The following is a 20,151-nucleotide window of genomic DNA, read 5'->3' on the forward strand; positions in this document are numbered from 1 at the left end:
TCGATTGTGATTAAGAAGAGAGTAATGGTAGTTAAAAATTTCTTAGTTTTTTTTTGTACTAAAATGAGAAAGTGAATTAAGAAAAGATTTTTTAAATTTTTTGTTGATCCATTGTTGTCTTTTTACTAATGGGCATGTTGTGATCAAGTGGCGCTATCCCATTTAAATTGCCTGACAATCTACCAACTGTCCTCGATTAGCCAAATTTAGGAAACGATGAGGATGAAATGTGTTTGCATAAAACTTGAAGGATGAAATTAATCAAAATTATAAAATTATAAGGATGAAATATGCTTTACATGGAACTTTAAGGATGAAATTGATTAACACCTTAAATATTAGGGATAAAAAGTGTATTTTCCCTTGTTTGAAATTTGTCTATACTTAAAGTTTTATATGCTTAAACCTTATTTACCCTAATTTTTTTTTAATTTAAAAGTTTGTACAAATTACTTTGAACTTGACATGTCACGGACCTCTAGATAGAGAGGGGTGCCATGGAGAACACAATTTTGGAATCTTTTTTATACCTAAATTAATTATTGAAAGATGTTTTAAAAAAACTAGTAATTTTAAGTTGATTTGAAATTTTTTATAAGTAATACAATATTATAAAACGTAAAACAATCTGGGTTTGGGGGCATATGTAGAATAGAAACTAGTAACCGTAGAAGAAATTATTTGCACTTTGGGGGCCTAAATAACAGTTTGGTCAGACATGGGGAGCTAAATTGATAATATCCCCATGTCCCCAATTTTCTGGCATTCCCTGTCATTAACTTGCTGCCTTAAACCCTAACTTCTAAAACCCCTTCCCAACGGACAACTACCCACCCCCTTCTTTCTCGCCGGTGGCCTCCGCCCCTGCCCTTCCACCGCAGCTCAGCCTCGCCCACCACCGGACATTGCTACTGAACTTCAACTTCTTCCATAATCGACTCTAGGAAGCAATCAGCACTAAGCTCTTCATAGCAAAGCTGAAGAATTCATCTTTATTCTAGTTGTCTAGTGAGTGCAATTCTTATTCTTTGACAATTTTTATGCATTTACACATTCGAATGTGTCTAAATATTTCTTTTTCGCAATTCAGAACGTAAATTGGGAGCCAAAATGGCACCTTTATTAATAATAAATAGTAGTAATGAGAAATGGCGGCAGCAACCCTCTTCAGTTCATGGCATTTTCTGTTATATATTATTCAATGGTGTATTTTTATATTAATTTCGTGCTTTTGTAAAATTGGGCTGGGTAAAATAAGTTGGTTGGGGCTTTGCTGGATGAGAAAATTCGTGTTTCATTTATATATTGAGTTGCGTTTTTGGATATATCATACACTCCTGACTTGTTTCTTTCATTGCACAAGATCGAGCTTTTAGGTCTCCTAGATTTATACAATGAATCTGTGGGATTGGTTTTTTCATTTTTTTTCACATGTAAGCGATTTGAGAATGTAGTATTTTAGTCGATTTTAAGGTTTAGTTATACAAATACTTGATTATCTGCTTCTTATTTGTCTGCATGTCAGTGTCTTTTTTGGTTTCCGGGCTAAATTTACACCTAGCCAGTAATGAATTAAGTTCCATTTTCATGGTATGATATGTTTCCTGGGTAATTTGCACAGTGAAAGATGGAGCAGAGATTAGCTAATACGTGGCGGATGACGGTGAATGAGAAGAAATTCATTGAGACTGCCTTGCATTCTGACCTTAGAATAGATGGTCGACGGCCATTCGATTATAGAGAGCTTACGGTCAAGTTTGGTAGGTGAGAATCATTTAAAAAAGTGCAATATTAAGATTGAATGGGTGCCTTTTGCTCATTACTGCACATCATCCTGCATAATTCATAGAATATGAACTCATGGTGTTCTATTTCTCTCTAAGAATTGGATTCAGCTGTTAGAACCAGTTGATATTCCCACTTCTCACCCCCTACATTAAAGTCATGCAACTTCTATTGGTCCTTGAAATTTTTATCTCCTCTCGAACCATCGTGCTGGCTTTAGATTGTTTCTGGTTTTAGCTATTTACCTTATTTAGTGGTTTGGAGACATCAGAAGGTGAAGCAAAAGACACAGGATAAATGAAATGAGTGGGAGAAGTATCATGACTTCCTTTAACTTCGCTCTTCCCTTTTATTTGTGCTGTACTCAAAGCTTTTCTGAGGATGATCGTGGAATAATTAAAATTGAAGTCACACTATATAACCATTTAATCGATTGAGTTCCAAAAGTATAATGGTTACGTCTTCCAAAGAAAACTAGAGTCCTTTTGTGTTCCATAATACACCTGAGTGTTTTATATTTGCTATGAGTAACAATTATGAAATGACCAAGCTTTGATCCAGACACTATTCCAACGCGTGCGTCCTTCTTTGTATTCTCTTTTCTGAGAAAAGATGATTGATGTATTAGCCTTGAGGTCAAGCTAAATATGCAGAAAATGAAAGGAAAGGTGGTGATACGTAGTATTAGGACTTCCAACAATTTTCCTATCAGTATTGTTTTTCCTGTTGATTGTATAGTAAATTGTGCCAATTTTCTGCATTTCAGTTGGACTATAGAAGTATTATAAGTAAAGATGCATTTCCAGTTTTCATAATCTGTTTACCCGATTTGGTTAGTTTGTATGGTATTCTACTACTTTTAGCATTTGATTGTGTAATAATTACAACACCTGATGCCATGATAGAATTATAGGTTCTTTTATGTTCAATGATCGACTTATTTCCATATTTAAATGACATTTTTTTCTAGGGCATAATGGTTTACAGATATATAAAATTTGGAGTTTTTGAGGTATTCTTACAAGTTTTTAAAACCTTATGCATATAAGTTTTGTGTTTTATCTACTATGTGTCGCATATACTTGCCCTAACTTTTAATAGAATGTGTGAGAACAGATTGTTTTGACTCTGAAGTTTACCAAGTGCAGAGAAGATGGCTCATCAGAGGTGCAGCTGGGCCTGACACATGTCATGGGATTCGTGAGTTCCCAACTGGTGCAGCCTTATCGAGATAGGCCGAATGAAGGAACCCTTTCAGTCTACACAGAGTTTTCGCCCATGGCTGACCCTTCTTTTGAGGCGGGTCGTCCTACAGAATCTGCTGTAGAATTGGGGCGTGTGATAGACCGTGGATTAAGGTGAAATCTCCTTTCCTTTAATTGTCTAGTATCTCAAGGAGACTTGGTTCACTGAGAATTAATGATCTTTTTTGGCTAGGAAGTATCTGCTAAACAGGTTTGTAGAAGCATTGTGATATTGACTTGTAAATTGTGGAATATAATTCATCTCATGACTTGACAGTGGTGGAGAAACCAATTTTACCTCAATTAAGGAAAACTGTTAGAGAATAAATCATCTCTAATCATATGCGTCAGCAAATATCAGATACCAAATGTTTTCTTGGTTTTCTAATACCTGTATCGAGCCTTGGTTTTCATTTTTCCAATCTGTAAATCTTAATGACATAAGTTGTATTCACCTTGCAATTGAATGAGCATTTCAAGTGATATTGAAATTATAGAAATATTGAGACTTTTGAAATCTACTCCCCTTTCGAGTTCTTAAATGTCTTTATTATATGGATCAGAGCATTGTGCAAATTTAATATTTGATCTGGATTTCTTTATACTCAATTTAGTTTGAACGACATTGCAGAGAGAGCAGGGCTGTAGATACAGAATCACTGTGTGTTGTTTCTGGGAAGTTTGTGTGGTCAATTCGTATCGATCTGCACATTTTAGACAATGGAGGGTAAGCTGTAAAGATATGCTATTCCTGTATGACAAAATAGTCCATCTCTTTCTATTGGGATTTCATTGGTCATTCATAACTTTTGGGTTTTCCTTTCCTGTGCAACAGAAATCTTGTTGATGCTGCCAACATTGCTGCTTTAGCTGCTCTCTTGACATTCCGGAGACCTGAATGTTCACTAGGAGGAGAAGATGGTCAGGAAGTCATAGTACATCCACCCGAGGTACAGCTATTTTTTTCTTCCTTAATCTCCAATCTCCTTCTGATGTGATTGAATTGGATAATTAGCTAACAAGTGAAGTTTGTACTCTATCCCAGAAAGACTGTACCATGCTATAATTATTTTGACCTTATGTGGTATTATCATGGAAAGTGGAAGTCTTGTTTGTGGTAGAGATTAAACATTTTTTATGCTTTTGTTGGAGATGAAGTTCAGGCTTGGCCTTGCTTTATTATTATTATTATTATTTATTCCCCTTCTTCCCCCCTGTTTTTAGACACTGCATGATGTTGGTTTGCAAATGATGCAGATTAAGAAGTCTTGTACCTTTCAATTTCTTTGCACTATTCATATTCAAAGTGAAAACAGTATCAATTTAGTCTGTCAAAAAAGTTTGCAAATGCACCGTTAGATTTCTATTCCTTTTAAATTTTCTCAGATATCTATTGCTCAAAAAAGCTTTATACCTTCAAATTGGTACAAAATGAGTTTTTCCTTGCTGTGTTTATATTTCTTATGAATGCACTTCCTATATTTGCTTTCTATATTTTACTAGCAATTCGTTTGTAGGTTTGTTGGCTATGCTATAATGTCTTGGTCATGCATCCAACTAGCATGCTAATGTTGAGTTGCCTTTTCTGTGCTACTTTGCTTTTCTTTCTGTCACTGATTCAGCTGGTCGAGTGTTGGAGATGTAAACCGATTTGCACCAACTATCATCTTGTCACAAAATGCTCTACTGCTGGAATAAAGATGCCATATTATCTTCTAACTGTTGTACCATGGTGTCTCATTGTGTCTCTTTGAACGGTTTAATTGTGATGTGCTTATATTCATGTCTACCACATTTGGTCTGCATGTTTACCATTTGATGTTTGTTCAGATGCCATTATTTTTCCTGTGTTGTTCTGGGAAGTTGAGTGGCTTGACCAACCTTCTTGGGGATGTTGGTTTCTTTGCCACTTTTCTTTTTTCTTCTGATCAATCATTGTGTATTTGTGTTTTCTAGCAGCGATCATCCTTTATTTGCTAACATAGACTAAAGTTTTTGGTGATTACATTGAATGGTTGCTATGCTCTGGACAAAATAATAAGTTCTTATTGTTGTGTGCATGTGCACTTTGCTTCAATATAGAGCATGGTACACTTTGTACCAGTGAAGCTATATGATGGAACCTGTCAGAACTTCATATGTATATTGACATCTTCTAGGATTGAACTGGTTTATCCCTTCATTGTTTTCTCTTTCTTGTTGTTCGAGTTTATGCATGGATTCATATTTAGAAGCCTATATTTTGCCTGACGTGCTTGTACCCAATTTCACATGGCGAATCACTCATCCTTCTGAGGGAAAGTGAAAGCAGGAGAGCAGCTTAGCTCGTGGCCTGGTCTGCCTGCCATTAGTTGCTAGTGCTTTGTAGATAGTTACTTTAGGTTTTTGTTGATGCTACACAAAAATATGGTGTCTCTCTATTATTGAATCTGTTCTCCACCCCCAGGCCCTTCCCCCTTCCCCCCCCTCCAACAAAAAAAAAGGTATGCGCACATGCTTGGATCCTAATATTGTTCTATTGTTGCTAAAATTATGAATTTAACTCAGCAGCCATTTGCTTAAGAATCTGTTGGAAAGATTAATTGGAAAGCTTTCTGATTTAGTTCTTTAACCTGCTGAAATACATAAGAATGGCAGTTGCTTTATAAGATCCATGAGGTACTTGTAATCAGAAATCCAATGCAGTCAAAATGCAATCTGGGGTAGTGGTGTCCATTTTTCATGTCCTTTACTTTTCTCTCTGCTTTTATGCTATCAAGGAATGCTGATTTGGTTTCAATGGGTGAAAAGATGTATGCCTTGCAAATTTTGACATGTAGACTGTACTGCAGCTGCATTTCTGAGCATTTTCTAATCTATTTGACTGCTTAGAAGGATAGAAGAAGTTGGATAAACAAGCTATCTTCATTGAATCCCTTATTCTGTTACTGTTTGTAATGCGATTTTGCATTTTATATTTCTGGTCTTTCTTTTTCAAAAATATATTGTCCGGGTGACTGGAAATCAAAAGCTTTCATAGTTAGAAATTTAGGAAAAATGTGCTAGAGCAAGGCTCATACATTACTTTCAAAATGAGCTCCTTATTTCTTGTGCCTAGAGATTAAACTTCTGTTGTTTGAAATAGTATTATTCTCTGTTTGACAGGTAAGGGAGCCACTTCCTTTGATTATACATCATCTACCTGTTGCAGTAACCTTTGCATTCATCGGCGATGAAAATATGGTGGTAGGAAAAATGAATACCTTATTGGTTTTATAAATGTTTTCCTTTTTAATGATTCCATTTTCCTATAAAGTTCATCTCTTGCTAATACATCAGATGCTGCTAGGTAATAGACCCCACACATTTTGAAGAGGGTATTATGGGAGGAAGATTGACTGCTACGCTTAATGCTAATGGGGATTTATGTGCAATACAAAAGGCTGGGGGCGATGGTGTTATGCAGAGTGTCATCATGCAGTGCTTGCGCATTGCTTCGGTGAAGGCAGCGGATATTACAGCAAAGATAAGGAAAGCTGTAAGATAGTCTTTTCCAAATTGTCTTGACCATGAAATTATACGACTGTTGTCTATAGATACTTATACAACTTTTGCAAGGGCTGTTGGCTTATTTTTCTGGTAATTGTTATCTGCTGTTTTCCAGTCCCCTTTTTCTCCTTGTTGCTATTAATTCTACTTCCAACTTTAACAGGAAAGAGGCACTTAGTTGCCTATATGGTTGGCTTTGTTTGAAGCTGTTATAATATGAGGATTTGATGTTATGAGCAGTGGAGAAATTTTAACCACATGCGTCTGCTTGTCCGCCTCATTCCTTTCTTTATGTCCTTTCTCTCTCTCTCTCTCTCTCCCTTTTGTTACTCAGCTGACTGCAACAAGTGTGTTATCATATGATGGTTTAGGCTTTGATCATGTTGTAGAAATTTCTTCATTTCTCTCCTTGCTTAACACTTTCTCAGCTGTTGGTTTTCTTTTTTTCCCCCTGTTTTTGTCCTTGCAGCCATTATGTTAAATTCCCATTTTATTTGTAATATAGTATTTGATACCCTTCTGTGATTGGGAATTTATATCACCACTTTCTGAAGCATCTTTTTGCTAATATTTTTTTATTCTTTGTGTATTACGTGGCTTTGGGTGTATATAGTTGTAGTCGACCATGGTGCATTATTTCTTTTTGCTAGATATGTCCCTAAATTGTTTGGTAGCTATGGATTATTGTGATTATGACCTGTGCCTTTTGAGTATGAGAAGGTGCTTTTCTTGCAACCTAATTTTGACTTCCTCTGCAGGTTGACTCATATAACACGGAAAGAGCACTAAGCAAGATCAGGCGGCAGCCTGCTAGTGTGGCTGTACAAGTTACTGAACCTAATCAGATAGAAGTTAAGGAGCTCATAAGCAAACATAAGGAGAAATTGATGTTGAAATCAGAAGAGGGTGGTGCAAGTCACAGTGATGACATGGAAATTGAAGCCCAATCATCTGAACAAGATAAAAGTAGAAGGAGAGATAGCACCTCAAAGAGTTTTGTCGGTGGTCCCTTGAGTTGGTAAACAGTTAACCATCCACACTTCATAATTTCTGTACCTTGGTTTCGTTAGGAAATCATCTCTTAAAGTACTTTCTAGACATCACTTGAACTTGCAAATGAATGTAGAGTGGGATACATTGACATCCACATGTAAGCTATGGTTTTAGTATGGTTACTCTTGTATCAAGTTTGATTGTGAGTGCAGGCATTATCAATCAGGCCATGTTGTGGCTGCAAAAACCATGTTGTTCCCGGAGGCAATTTTTTGTAAATATCGGAATGATCTGGAGAATTCTTGCTGTTTTAAAAATTATTTCCTATTCTTGATATTGACCTTAAATTTTTTGCCTTGAGACATGTTTTCTCATTCATACTTCAAATGTTTCATTGCAGGCTAAAGCTGTGTGTCTGTATGTACAGAAGCGTCTGCTCGACTTCTCTAACAATTGGTTTCTTCTTTTTGATTCCTGCAGGGATCCCTACTCAAAAGGTGTAGATTTTGAGGAATTGCAAGCCTCTATTGCTTCACGTGGTATTTGGATCTTTTCTTAGTACTGATTGAACTCTTTTATTGGTGGATGAGTACCCCTAATCATTGTGTCATAACAAGTCTCAGCACATCAAAAGCTGCAAAATAGGGGAGTTTGATGTGCATTATACGACTAGACAGATAAATTGCACCAAAAGATCTCATGAAACCTTCAAAATCTGCAGGAACCTTTATAGTTCTGCAGAAGTATGTATTTGTCACTTAGCCACCTTCTTTTTTGTCGACTAGGACTAATTCAGCATTTAACATGATACTCTACTGCTGTGACTAATCAAGATCATCATAAAATTTACTTGATCTTCAACACATGGACAGAAAGGAATACTTAAATCCTTGTGAGAAAGCAATAGCCTTCCTACTGAGAAAGCAGAAGAAAGTCCTAATATTATGCCACTGTACGCATACTAAAATTCATTTCATATGACTACACTTGGAATGGTTAACATCATTAGCAAAATTTGAGCTGAGCATCTGCCATTTCAATTCACAATGAAATTCCATTCCTTTGTTTTGTTAGATCTGTTAATGGCTTTCTTCTCTTGAACTGAACACCGAACCTACCAAACTACCACAAAGAACCTATTGTCAGGGCCTGATAATCTTCACAGTACAGGCACAAGTTTTTCAACTCGGCCACTATCATATTGTTTCAAAAATTGAATTAAAGGGAGAAAAAAAAATGGGGTTAAGGAAGAGATCAATTGAGATATAGAATCTCCACATACTTCTCGTGTTGAGGTTGTAAGAAGTGGAGAAGCTTCTGTATTGTAACTGAACTGAGGTTAAGGAAATTGCTTGTTTTTGATAGACTGCATGCAATGGTGCTTCAGGATCCTGAAGCTGTGTTGCATTTTGGTGTTCCTTATGCTTAACAGCTAAATGGTTGAGACTGTTATATTAATGTAGCTTATCTGATGCACAGTGAAGGTGGCACCTGTAGAGAAGCTAGAGAAATCAAGATCTGATGAGCCATACAAAGGAGAATCACCTAAATTACTTGCTGACAGCAGTACCTCCCTTTTGTCAGATGAAAAGGCTGCAACTGGACTACAAATAGAAAAAGAGAAGACTTTGAAAGATGCTGTGAAGCCTAAGCACAAGAGAAAAAAGAAGGCATCAACGAACACAGATGCAAGTTAGCTTCATCTAGATTATGAACGCTTATAGAAAGGAATATCAGCAGCTTGAACAATTGTTTTCTGCTACTTCTCGAAGTCATTGGAGGAACAACATGACTTTCAGCTGTCAGTATGAAAATGGATACTCAAAGATACTGCGTGATGCTCCTGGTTGGTCGAATGTAATTGAAGCACCAAGGAGTTGTCCATTCTGCCAATTCTCGCACATGGCTTTAGCTTTGTACTCCAACTCGGATGTTCATTTAACCAAGTTGGTGGACTTGTTGTAAAGATCTCCAATGATTCTGCAGCTGGAGTTGCTGGGTGACATATTTTGCTCAACAGTTTACTAATCCTTGTGGCATTGTAGATGATGTTGGGAAACAAAGGTCAAACATTAATCCTTGTTCTTGGTTCCTCTCTGTCTAGATTGATATGAGTAGAATTTGTAGCCAGAGAGCAGAAAAGCATGAATTTTGTATTCTTTTGAAGTGATGACTATCATTTTCTTTGTTGGCTATATTAGTATCGCATGCTTGGTTCATTTCCTGATTGCTAGTGCTGTTTCTTGCTGTTGCTTCTCGTGACCAAGGTGAATTTTCTTTTTGATTCGATGTAATGCATAAATGTGTCTGTACAATTGCTGGACATCTAATTTCAGTATTAATTTGGTTGCGAAATTGCAATCAAACTTAGATCAGGACTAGAGTTTTCTAGAGTTTTTTCCTTTTGTTTTTATTCTTTTTTAAGAAATAAGATAACTTTTTTATCCCTCATCTTCTTGTTTCCCAATGTTAAAAAAAAACCAAGTTATTTGATAATGTTCTGAACAATTACCAATTGTTCAAGCATAATTGGGAACTTTTCTTCCAATTTTCTTCGAAGGTATTTTTTTGAAATTTGCTTTTGCAACCTTTGAAGTTTTGCAAGATGGGCTTCTGAAAATCTATAGAAGATAATACGTTTAGAGCTTTGAAGAAAAATAAAAATCTACCAAAATGAGAAAATTAAACTTTTTTTTTAATCATCTTTGGATACGAAGAGGAAAAATGCATAAAAACTTTGTCCCTGAAATAGGGAACCCAAGAAACTCTTTTAAGAATACAACACCCTACATGTGTGGCTAAGCTTCCTTGGCAGTGGCCTAAGAAAACCGTTATGTTCCAACCAACCAACCAACCAAAGGGAATCTAAAAAGTTCCGTACAAAGAAGAACAAGACTCAAGATTTCAATGGCGGCAACTGCTACAATCTCTCATTCTTCCTCAATCACTCTCTACTCTAACAGCCAACTTAACACATCTTCAGTCTTGAAGAACACATGCTTGTCATCTACATCACTAGTCTATTCTTCTTCAAGTACAATAAGCATTAATAGTTGTAACACAAAAATTTGTGGTGGTGTTACTTTGAAAAGCAGAAATGGAAGAGGTGGGATTAGAGGTGGGCGGTTGGTTTGCTTGGCTGCTTCATCTTCATCTGCACCTTCAGTTAATCTTCCCAAAGCACTGATGTTTGATTGTGATGGGGTGCTTGTTGACACAGAGAAAGATGGCCACAGGATTTCTTTCAATGACACCTTTGCTGAAGTAAAATTCCCTTTTCTCTCCTTTCGTGTATAGATATTCAGTATGATATTATACTTTTTTTTTTTAAAGTTACAAATGGTAACCATTCACTCAGATGTTCAGTTTTTTTTTTTTTTTGGGTCAAGTCCTATATAAGAACTTTTCTTGATTTTTTTTTTCTTTTCTGAATTTAAGATATCTGATGTTAAACTTAAGTGACTTTGGGCAAATTCTATCTTGGGGGATTCTCAATCTGTTTACTTTGAATGAACAGAAAGAATTAGGTGTAACCTGGGATGTGGACTTGTACGGTGAATTGCTCAAAATTGGGGGTGGAAAAGAAAGGTAAGATAATTATCTTTTTTGGCTCAATTTATGAGTGACTCTAGTGTATATTTGCTGAATGGACTGAATTTTGGATTAGAATCTTTTTTGGGTTGATTGTGTTTTATTAGGATGACTGCCTATTTTAACAAAGTGGGTTGGCCAGAAAAGGCACCAAAGAGTGAAGAAGAAAGAAAAGAATTCATAGCCTCACTTCATAAGCGAAAAACAGAGTTGTTCATGGCACTTATTGAGAAAAAAATGCTACCTCTTCGGCCTGGTGTAGCGAAGTAAGTCACTATTATTTGATTGTCCTTTTGTCATTCCATTTGCACCTTTATACGCAATGTTTTCATAGCAGCTTGGAAGTGGTCTGATGGGTTCAGCAAGATACTGAGTTCCTTTGTGCACTTTGAAAACTTGTAATTTACAAAAAACATGAATGTCTTAGTGCACGTACTGAAAGTGAATAGTGGGGTAAATTAAGCTTCTCAATCCTGGAATCCAATCATTAGCTTAAATCAAGAAATGCGATCTATATTTGATCATAATGTACTAGCAGCTGCAATGACATTTGATCTCTTTGAATGTTAAGTCAAGCTAGACAGATAAGGAAGAAATGACGTATCATATCTTGGACATGATCTTCTGCATTAGAATTTCTTCTTTACATTCATAATTACGTTATGATCAAATTGTGAATATGGAAAAGTCCTCCGCATGGTTTCCCTGGATTCTCTACCATTGGCGTGTGTTCAATTAGTTTAACAGTCTTGTGAAAAGCTAACAACAAAATGCAGCTTACTCCATCTAGATATATCAAATTCAGAGCATGGAAATGCTGTTGATAATACGGTTGTTCTTACAACTTTATTTGGAAGATTATGTTGACTTCAAGAAACAATTTGAAGGTGAAGAATGGCTAGGCGAACATTTTTATTCTGGTTCTTAGTCAAACATGGATAAAGAGATAATTGTATTTTTAGCATTGATGAGGTGATTATGCTTTGTTAGATAACTTGTCTGAAGAACTTAAGGCCATTAGGCCAGATTTCAGGATTCCGGTAGTCATAGAAGTAGTGGTTAGACAGTAGTTAGAGGATCAATGTACATATACTAAGAGACAAATTTGGCAGAAGCAGGAGGCTCTTAATTGAAGCGGCAGGGTGTAGAGGCCAAGTAGAGGAGTGCCTACGATGCGTACATGCGAGAGTTTTAGAAGGGGAAAGAACTCTAATAAAATTAGTGGTTTTTTAGTTGCATTTATGGTTCTACTCACCGACACTTTTGGCAGAAAAAATGGTATCAGTTTCTTACTTCTGATTTCATGAGGATAAATGAAACATATGTTTGGCTATGCAGGTTGCGTGAAAATTCATAGAATAGGAGGTAATTAACTTGTTATTCCCGGAGAGAGTTGCAGATCTTATACACAAGGAACTGGTTTTTGACTAACTCCATTAGGGAAAAGTTCATTAGTTTGTTGAAAGTAGTTTCTATCTGGAGTACCCGTTGTTGTTCCATGTCACGGATATGAGAATAACATGACTACTGATTTGGGCCTTCGATGCCCAGTCTACAATCACCATCCCCCCTGCTAGAATTTCACTATTTAATTTTTTACAGGTTGATTGATCAGGCTTTGGACAATGGAGTCAAAGTTGCTGTCTGCAGCACATCTAATGAGAAGGCGGTAAGCTTCATCAGGTCTCAGAGTTTGATTAATGTTGGATGTTCTTCCAATTTTGAGAACTTTACGTTATAAGATATAGGTTTATGCTTGTTTGTTTAAACAAAAAAAAAACACTTAAAGTGTCTTTCTACCTTTATGTTTTACTTTTATGTGTCTTCAGGACCCGTCTCTTGGACAACTTATGTTAAATTAAAAGATAAAAAACCTAGCACTTTAATTTGATCAATTATGTTCATGATTCATGCTTCTTTTTTTATCCCTATTGATTATCAGTATAGTTCTCTTGATTGCTCTGAATATTTTGGAAGTTAAAAGTCTGTAATTCTGCTTAAGGTTGTTGAGCTTGCTCATTGAAACACTACTATGTTTATGCTACTATATAAGGGAGCGATGGAAAGTAGACCACGTGTACATGTTGATTAAACATTGAAATGAAATTATGTGATTTCATGTCACTGCTATAGTTTCTTTGTTGTTAGGACCCAAGCGTTGATGAAACATTGAAATGAAATTATGTGATTTCAGGTCACTGCTATAGTTTCATTCTTGTTAGGACCCAAGTGTTGATGAAACATTGAAATGAAATTATGTGATTTCAGGTCACTGCTATAATTTCATTCTTGGTAGGACCCAAGCGAGCAGAGCAAATCCAGATATATGCCGGAGATGTTGTTCCGCGCAAGAAACCTGATCCAGTGATTTACTGTTCCTTTTGCTCTTACTTTCTACTAAGATGGCTGGTGATGAATTAAAAATTCCTTATACTTCTTTACAAAAAGCCTTAAAAATCTGGAAGTGGAGCAGTTATAGCTACAAAGCAGCTGCTTGGATTTTCTCAAGTGAAGCGAAAAGAATGATAAACCTTTGTTTTGCTTCCTGCAAGCATGACACTAAGATTTTCCTGAGAAAATATTAAACCATATGGCGCTTTGATGATCACGATTGCAATTTGATTTTCTAGAGAACAATGAGGATAAAGATGTTAATATTGGTGCTCTGTTGTTCTTTCTTTTCAGGCCATTTATCTGTTAGCTTCCAGCACTCTGGGTGTTGACCCTTCAAGGTATTGCATATGCAATAGAGTATGATGGCAAGGATGACCTAGCTGAATGTGAAGATTCTGAGATTCAAACAAGTTGAACAAAGCTTAAATGTGCTTTTAATTGGTGACAGGCTTTACTTTTAATTGTCGGAACGATGACTTGCTTCTCATTGTTTACAGTTGCGTTGTGATAGAAGACAGTGCCATAGGTCTTGCTGCTGCAAAAGCTGCTGGGATGAAGTGTATTGTAACAAAGAGCGGGTAAGTCTGATATCTTATGAACAACAAATAGCTCGTCATAGGATTGAAAATCTCTCTTTTGGCAGTTAAGGGCAAGAGAACATTACCATGTATATATCAGTAGCTTGATGTTGATCTCAATATGAATGCATTTGCCGGAGCGCCTATTACACCAATGCACCCTTATAGAACAAATTTCAATGTTTACGCTGCTAATAATTTATTGTTAGTTCAGAAATAAACGAAATTTTCAACTCTCAAGGTTAATGCTTTGAGAGTGTAAGCCATGGGAAGAGAAGGGTTGTCATTTATCCCAAGCAATAGAAGGAAAGAACAGAAAGAAAAAGTTTCTCAAAACAATATGACTTATTTGCAATGCAAGAAGGAAATAGGTAGTAAAGTCCTTACAGTCTAGGACAAATAAAAAAATAATGGCTTTGGTCTATCTTATTGTCCTGTTGTGTAAGTACTTATTAAGCCCGTGAGGCAGTCTGGCTAACGCTTGAAGAAAGCATCAAGAGACTGGTTTTTACTTGTATCTTTCAAGTGCTCTAAGGTAATGATCTTAGACCCTGCAGCAGCGGTCCCAAAATTACTTGCTGTTTTATTTGGGAAGGTCGTTTTATTTAAGTTATCAGCTATAAAATATGATGCATGATCTTGTAAGGCAATTTTGCTCCTATCTGGTTTTTATCTAGGAGCAACACTTGATTACCTATCAACTCGCCTATCAATGTGATCAGTCTCAAACTTTATAACTTCATAACAATGGACAGGCAGAATCATATTATTAGTATCTTTGAAGTCTCAGTGATCTAACTTTTCATGGCATGAATGATCCTGAGTTGGTCGTTTCTTCATTCTTTGATCTGATAAACGAATATCAATAATTTGATCAATCTTTCCTTTGTGCAGGTACACAGCTGAGGAGGATTTCTTAAATGCTGATGCAGTTTTTGATTGCATTGGAGATCCTCCAGAAGAAAGATTTGACTTATCATTTTGTGGAAGCCTTCTGGAGAAACAATATGTTAGTTAGAATCATTTTGTTAAATGAGATCAACTTCAGCATACCACCATTGTATGTTATATAACTTCCCTGGACAAATCCAGCTGGAATCCAGAAATTCAACTGAGTCTTCCTTGAAATTTTCTAAAACTTTCACAATTAAGAACTAATGATCTTGAGTCCAAAATCCAAATTAGAAATGGGAATAAACTGTTGTAAGTCCTTAAAGGCATCAACATTTTTCACCAAAACCATTCATGATCACCATAGTTTGAAATGGCAGATTGACCTCATTTAACAAATGTTATCTTTAATGTTTTACTTATCATCCTATGATGAATAGAATGGAATGAATTGGACCAAGAAAAGGATTAATCTCTTTCAATTCTGACTCCACTGTAAAGATGTAGATAATTTCATTCCACAGATGCTAAACTTAAGCGTCCTAGGATTGTACCTCTAAATTATGGTTATTTCTTCTAATGCAGCAAATGCTGTTTTTGGAGGTGTTCGAAAAAATTTTACTATAATGGCTCATGTGAAAAACTTTTACTGTAGATGGTTAAGTGTTTTCTGGAATTTTTTTGGAAGGCATTTTTGAGAATTACTTTGGAATATTTTTTGGATTAGAAATTTTTTGAAATATTTTTTAAAAATGGAACACCGCCCACCACCACCCTCGATCACCACAATGAGGGTGGGTACCCGTGAGAAAAGAATGATGCAGGATTGAGGCGGGGCCAGGTCCCATCCCTCGCCCTGCTCTCCGCCTATATTTTGAGATATAATATATATATATATATATATATATATATATAAAATATGTGTATGTTTTTATATGTATAACATGAAATAAATGCTATGTTATTGTTATTATATAAACATATTGTATGAAATAAGTAACATATTATGTTGTTATGATACAATAATGTAATATATTTTGATTAAAAACTTCAAAAGAATGATTAAAACTATTATTAGATTTATATAAATTAAAAAGTTAAATAATAATAATAATAATAATAATAATAATAATAATAATAATAATAATAATAATAATAATAATAATAATAATAATAATAATAATAATAATAATAATAATAATAATAATAATAATAATAATAATAATAATAATAATAATAATAATAATAATAATAATAATAATAATAATAATAATAATAATAATAATAATAATAATAATAATAATAATAATAATAATAATAATAATAATAATAATAATAATAATAATAATAATAATAATAATAATAATAATAATAATAATAATAATAATAATAATAATAATAATAATAATAATAATAATAATAATAATAATAATAATAATAATAATAATAATAATAATAATAATAATAATAATAATAATAATAATAATAATAATAATAATAATAATAATAATAATAATAATAATAATAATAATAATAATAATAATAATAATAATAATAATAATAATAATAATAATAATAATAATAGGGCGATTCAGGGCACCCGTGGGTGTAGTGGGGTAAGACGGGGGTTAGGGCGATTCAGGGCACCCGTGGGTGTAGTGGGGTAAGACGGGGGTTGGGGGAGTGGGGGACAAAGCAAGTGGGTGCACGCGTCCGAAAACCGTCGGTTGACAGTTTGAAATTTTTGTAGTGGGTGGAAGAAGAAAATATGGTAGAATTTGTTTTGTTAAATTTTTAAAATTTTTGTGTAAGTTGTATTTGAGATTGTGTCTGCTTTTGGAGTTTTATTGTAAACTCCACAAACAAACTTATATATATATATATATATATATATATATATATATATATATATATATAAATATGTTTTATTTAAAGAAAAAAAATGGCAATCCATTGAGAGTCAAAACTTTTAGCTGTGGCAATTTCCCTATTTGAAGACCATGTAAGTCCATTTTAAAATGACATGATTTTTTTTTACTCAACTTGTTTTTTATTTTTATTTTTACCAAAGTACCTTGATATGCATTAAAGATTGTCCTAACTCTGGAATATATTTGCCCAAAAAAAAAGAAAGAATTAAACTAATGACTAATGTTTAAGGCTGAGGCGCATTAATACTGAACTCGGCAAGCTCAAAATCTGTCTAGTTGTGTCTAGAAATTTTGGACATCAACAATGTGAATCTCAACTTGTCTCGATTATTGCCAAGATATTTGAGAAAAAAATGCAAAATGAATCTGAAACAAAAGTTTCAGTGACTATACGTTTGAGACAAATTGTACTTAACAAAAGTTTGGACAGTGGGTCATTGAATTCTGAAGTTATCTGAATGTGCATGATGGGCCAACAAATACCACCATTTTCTAATTTTTACAGAATTTTTTGAAGTCTAGCCGTTCCAACAGCACGTGGGTCTTTTAGAATGTACATTACAATCAGATGGATAAATTCACTTAAGCATGGTGGTAGATTTATTTAGGTGTGGCGTTACAGTAGCACTTCCATGGATTGACTGTCATTATCTTACAGGCTGGATACTTATCATAATATCTGTATCACAGTAGCTTGAATACAAGTTTAAGAAAAAAGCTTCACAACTCCATCCGATTTTTCATATCAGTCTACTTAAGCCATTTTATCAGGAATCGCACGATTGGTCAAAGAACTTGTCAATGAAGACACCTGCGGGCATGAGAGACGAGTACGACAAAGTTGCCGAGGAGATTGTGGCCAATCATACTGTCTGACACAAGAATCGCGCACTATCAAAGGAGTACTTGGTGCGATGGTGTGGGCTACCGAAGTCCGAGATCAGTTGGGAGCTGGCCGAGAAGCTGTGGCAACTTGAGGAGCTCATATAGGCGTATGAAACTAGTTAAGACATTAGGCACGATGCCTCGTTCAAGTGGGGGAGGATGACATGGATCGCACACAAACCACGCGCACCCGCCTCGAGCTGGCCAGACAAGGAGGTTTTGCCAAACAATATTAGGAGTGTGTAGAGAGACTTAAAGATGTCCGGAATGTTTTAGGCCCTTCGAGGGTCTTGTGGAATAGCCTAGAACTTGTACATAAGAGTTTTATATTATATAGAAGATTCTAGAAACTAAATGTAGAAAGACTTAGTACAGAATTTTCTAGAAACTTGTATAGTTTTTTTGGCTTGCCTATGAATAGGCTAAGTCCCATTATTTGTAAAGCATCTTGTACAAGTGTTTTCAAGAGTAACACGAGTTTTCCTTAGCCTCCAACACTTCTCCTATTTGCTCACTATTTTTAGCTTCCGCATAATTTCGTGCACTTAGAGGTTAGATTGAACTAGCGAGGCGTTCATAGCTCAAGATTTGAACAACAGCTAGTGCCGCACGGTGCGAGTGCTTATAGCATTTTTCTTAAACTTGTATTCAAGCTACTGTGATAAGGATATTGTGATAAGTATCCAACCTGTGAGATAATGATAGTTAATCAATACAAGGAAAAGTCATAACACATGAATACATCAATAAGTTATGATAGTTTTGATACATCTCAATACCGAGGAAAAGTCAAGCCAAACCAAAAACAACTAAAACAATTGAACGCTCCAGCCAAGCAAAAAAAAAAAAAAAAACTAAGACAATTGAACTCCTTCATCTACTGAAGCCAATGTTTTAAAACTCGGACCGGTGAGTGACCCGGTTGAGTTGTCGGTTCCGATTTTTCCCAGTTCAACTGACCAGGTCAACGATTCAATATTTTTATATTTATTTTTTAAAATTACAAATTCTAAGAAATAGTCTCTGTCACCATCAATGACCCCATCTGTAGTAGTAATACGATCTACGGTGACAAGTGTATAACATCAACATCCCAAATTTATCCTTATGATTTACAAAGAATAATCACATTAAACAATTTTGTAGAAATCAGCCATTAATTGTCCTCTTCACCAAAACCAAAAAAAAAAAAAGAATTTAAGTACATAGAAATAAATTTCAAATTTTTTGAGGAGAGGTTTCAAACTCCCCAAAACACAAACGAAGAAATAAGAAAAGAGCGAAAAAAACCAATATCTAATTGAGAATTGCCTTTGATCGAAGTTGGAGGTGCATCTCCACCACCACCACATTGAACACCACCAGATCTTGTGAGATTGGTCTTGGAACGCAACAGTGATTGACAAAAAACTTTGATTTTTGATACCTAAGCATATAGTGTAGATCTTCTTTTAAGTATCTTTTGCCGTTAATGATAATGTAGCTAATTTTCTTCTTGATCTTGTTCAAGAAGACAGAGAAAAATTTTGATGTTGGATTCTACAGTTTTTGCCTTGAATGACGTGAATGAAACCAAGATGAGAGATTGCGGTTTAAAAGATGAAGATATAATTTTTGGACTTATCCTAGATGCTTTAGACTTCAATAAGATAAAGATAAGGTTGTGGAATTTGGATGATGCTGGAAGCCTGGTAACGGAGGAGTGGTATTCTCAATTATGTTGGTGGACGTTTGGTGTGGAAGAGTAAATCGAGAAGCAAATGTATTAATTATTTAGTAAAGTGGGCCATATTAATAAGAAAACTTAAAACCAGACTTTTACGTTTCAACAAGGTTTTACCGATTTAACGGTTTTGACCGGTTCTTTAACATCCTCCGGGTTTAGCATACAACCAAACAACCAGTATTGGCAGTTCACGGTCGAACCGGTTCGACCGGCCGGTCCAGTCCGGTCTTAAAAAACACTGACTGAAGCTGCTTCTCTTTCCCTTCCTTCTCCTTGGACCAATGTTTTTAAACTCGGACCAGCCAGTGAACCGGAGAGGGGCCCGGTTCACAGTTCGACCGGTCCGACTGGTCGGACACCGGCCAGTTCAATGGTTCACTGTTTTTTTTTTTTTTTTTGCAACTTTAATGATAAGTACTTCATAGGTCTTCACTCTACAGTTTACACTGGAACTTGATGGCTAATGTACAATCTAACATGGTTATTAATAATTTAAGTCCCTAAAATACATTCATCAATATAACTTAAAACTAAATTTAAGTTGAAATAATAATAAATTTTTTAAAAATTATACATGAAACCTGAAATGATAAATATAACTAAAA

General features: G+C 35.2%; 2 protein-coding genes across 5 annotated transcripts; both read left to right on the forward strand.

Moving 5' to 3' along the window:
• Positions 1–742: 742 nt before the first annotated feature.
• LOC113740057 (exosome complex component RRP45A) lies at positions 743–9,769 on the forward strand. Of its 4 annotated transcripts, none has more exons than XM_027267551.2 (10): positions 743–1,008; positions 1,622–1,764; positions 2,934–3,143; positions 3,661–3,756; positions 3,865–3,979; positions 6,174–6,254; positions 6,358–6,546; positions 7,316–7,575; positions 8,031–8,089; positions 9,035–9,277. In XM_027267551.2, exons 2-10 carry the CDS (start codon positions 1,628–1,630, stop codon positions 9,070–9,072), a joined length of 1,185 nt encoding a protein of 394 aa, XP_027123352.1. In that variant the 5' UTR covers positions 743–1,008; positions 1,622–1,627; the 3' UTR covers positions 9,073–9,277. The 4 variants fall into 4 exon arrangements, with proteins under 4 accessions (XP_027123352.1, XP_027123349.1, XP_027123350.1 ...); XM_027267548.2 differs by having other exon boundaries at positions 749–1,008; positions 9,030–9,769; XM_027267549.2 differs by lacking the exon at positions 1,622–1,764 and having other exon boundaries at positions 749–1,008; positions 9,030–9,769.
• Positions 9,770–10,322: 553 nt separating this feature from the next.
• LOC140003932 (CBBY-like protein) lies at positions 10,323–15,241 on the forward strand. Its single transcript, XM_027268047.2, has 8 exons — positions 10,323–10,814; positions 11,068–11,138; positions 11,249–11,407; positions 12,744–12,810; positions 13,410–13,505; positions 13,827–13,873; positions 14,033–14,113; positions 15,008–15,241. The coding sequence occupies exons 1-8, from the start codon at positions 10,458–10,460 to the stop codon at positions 15,129–15,131; spliced, it is 1,002 nt and encodes a 333-aa protein (XP_027123848.1). The 5' UTR covers positions 10,323–10,457; the 3' UTR covers positions 15,132–15,241.
• Positions 15,242–20,151: the final 4,910 nt, after the last annotated feature.

This window comes from Coffea arabica, chromosome 4e (genome assembly GCF_036785885.1).
Source record: "Coffea arabica cultivar ET-39 chromosome 4e, Coffea Arabica ET-39 HiFi, whole genome shotgun sequence".
NCBI classification, from domain to species: Eukaryota; Viridiplantae; Streptophyta; class Magnoliopsida; order Gentianales; family Rubiaceae; genus Coffea; species Coffea arabica.

What these genes read in the sequence shown, in the direction of transcription:
- LOC140003932 (XM_027268047.2), top strand. Translation starts at nt 10,458, where the DNA reads ATGGCGGCAACTGCTACAATCTCTCATTCTTCCTCAATCACTCTCTAC. An exon ending in TCAATGACACCTTTGCTGAA is followed by an intron (nt 10,815 to 11,067) that starts GTAAAATTCCCT and finishes TTGAATGAACAG; the next exon opens with AAAGAATTAGGTGTAACCTG. An exon ending in CTTCGGCCTGGTGTAGCGAA is followed by an intron (nt 11,408 to 12,743) that starts GTAAGTCACTAT and finishes AATTTTTTACAG; the next exon opens with GTTGATTGATCAGGCTTTGG.
- LOC113740057 (XM_027267548.2), top strand. Translation starts at nt 1,628, where the DNA reads ATGGAGCAGAGATTAGCTAATACGTGGCGGATGACGGTGAATGAGAAG. An exon ending in TCATAGTACATCCACCCGAG is followed by an intron (nt 3,980 to 6,173) that starts GTACAGCTATTT and finishes TCTGTTTGACAG; the next exon opens with GTAAGGGAGCCACTTCCTTT. An exon ending in CAGCAAAGATAAGGAAAGCT is followed by an intron (nt 6,547 to 7,315) that starts GTAAGATAGTCT and finishes CTTCCTCTGCAG; the next exon opens with GTTGACTCATATAACACGGA.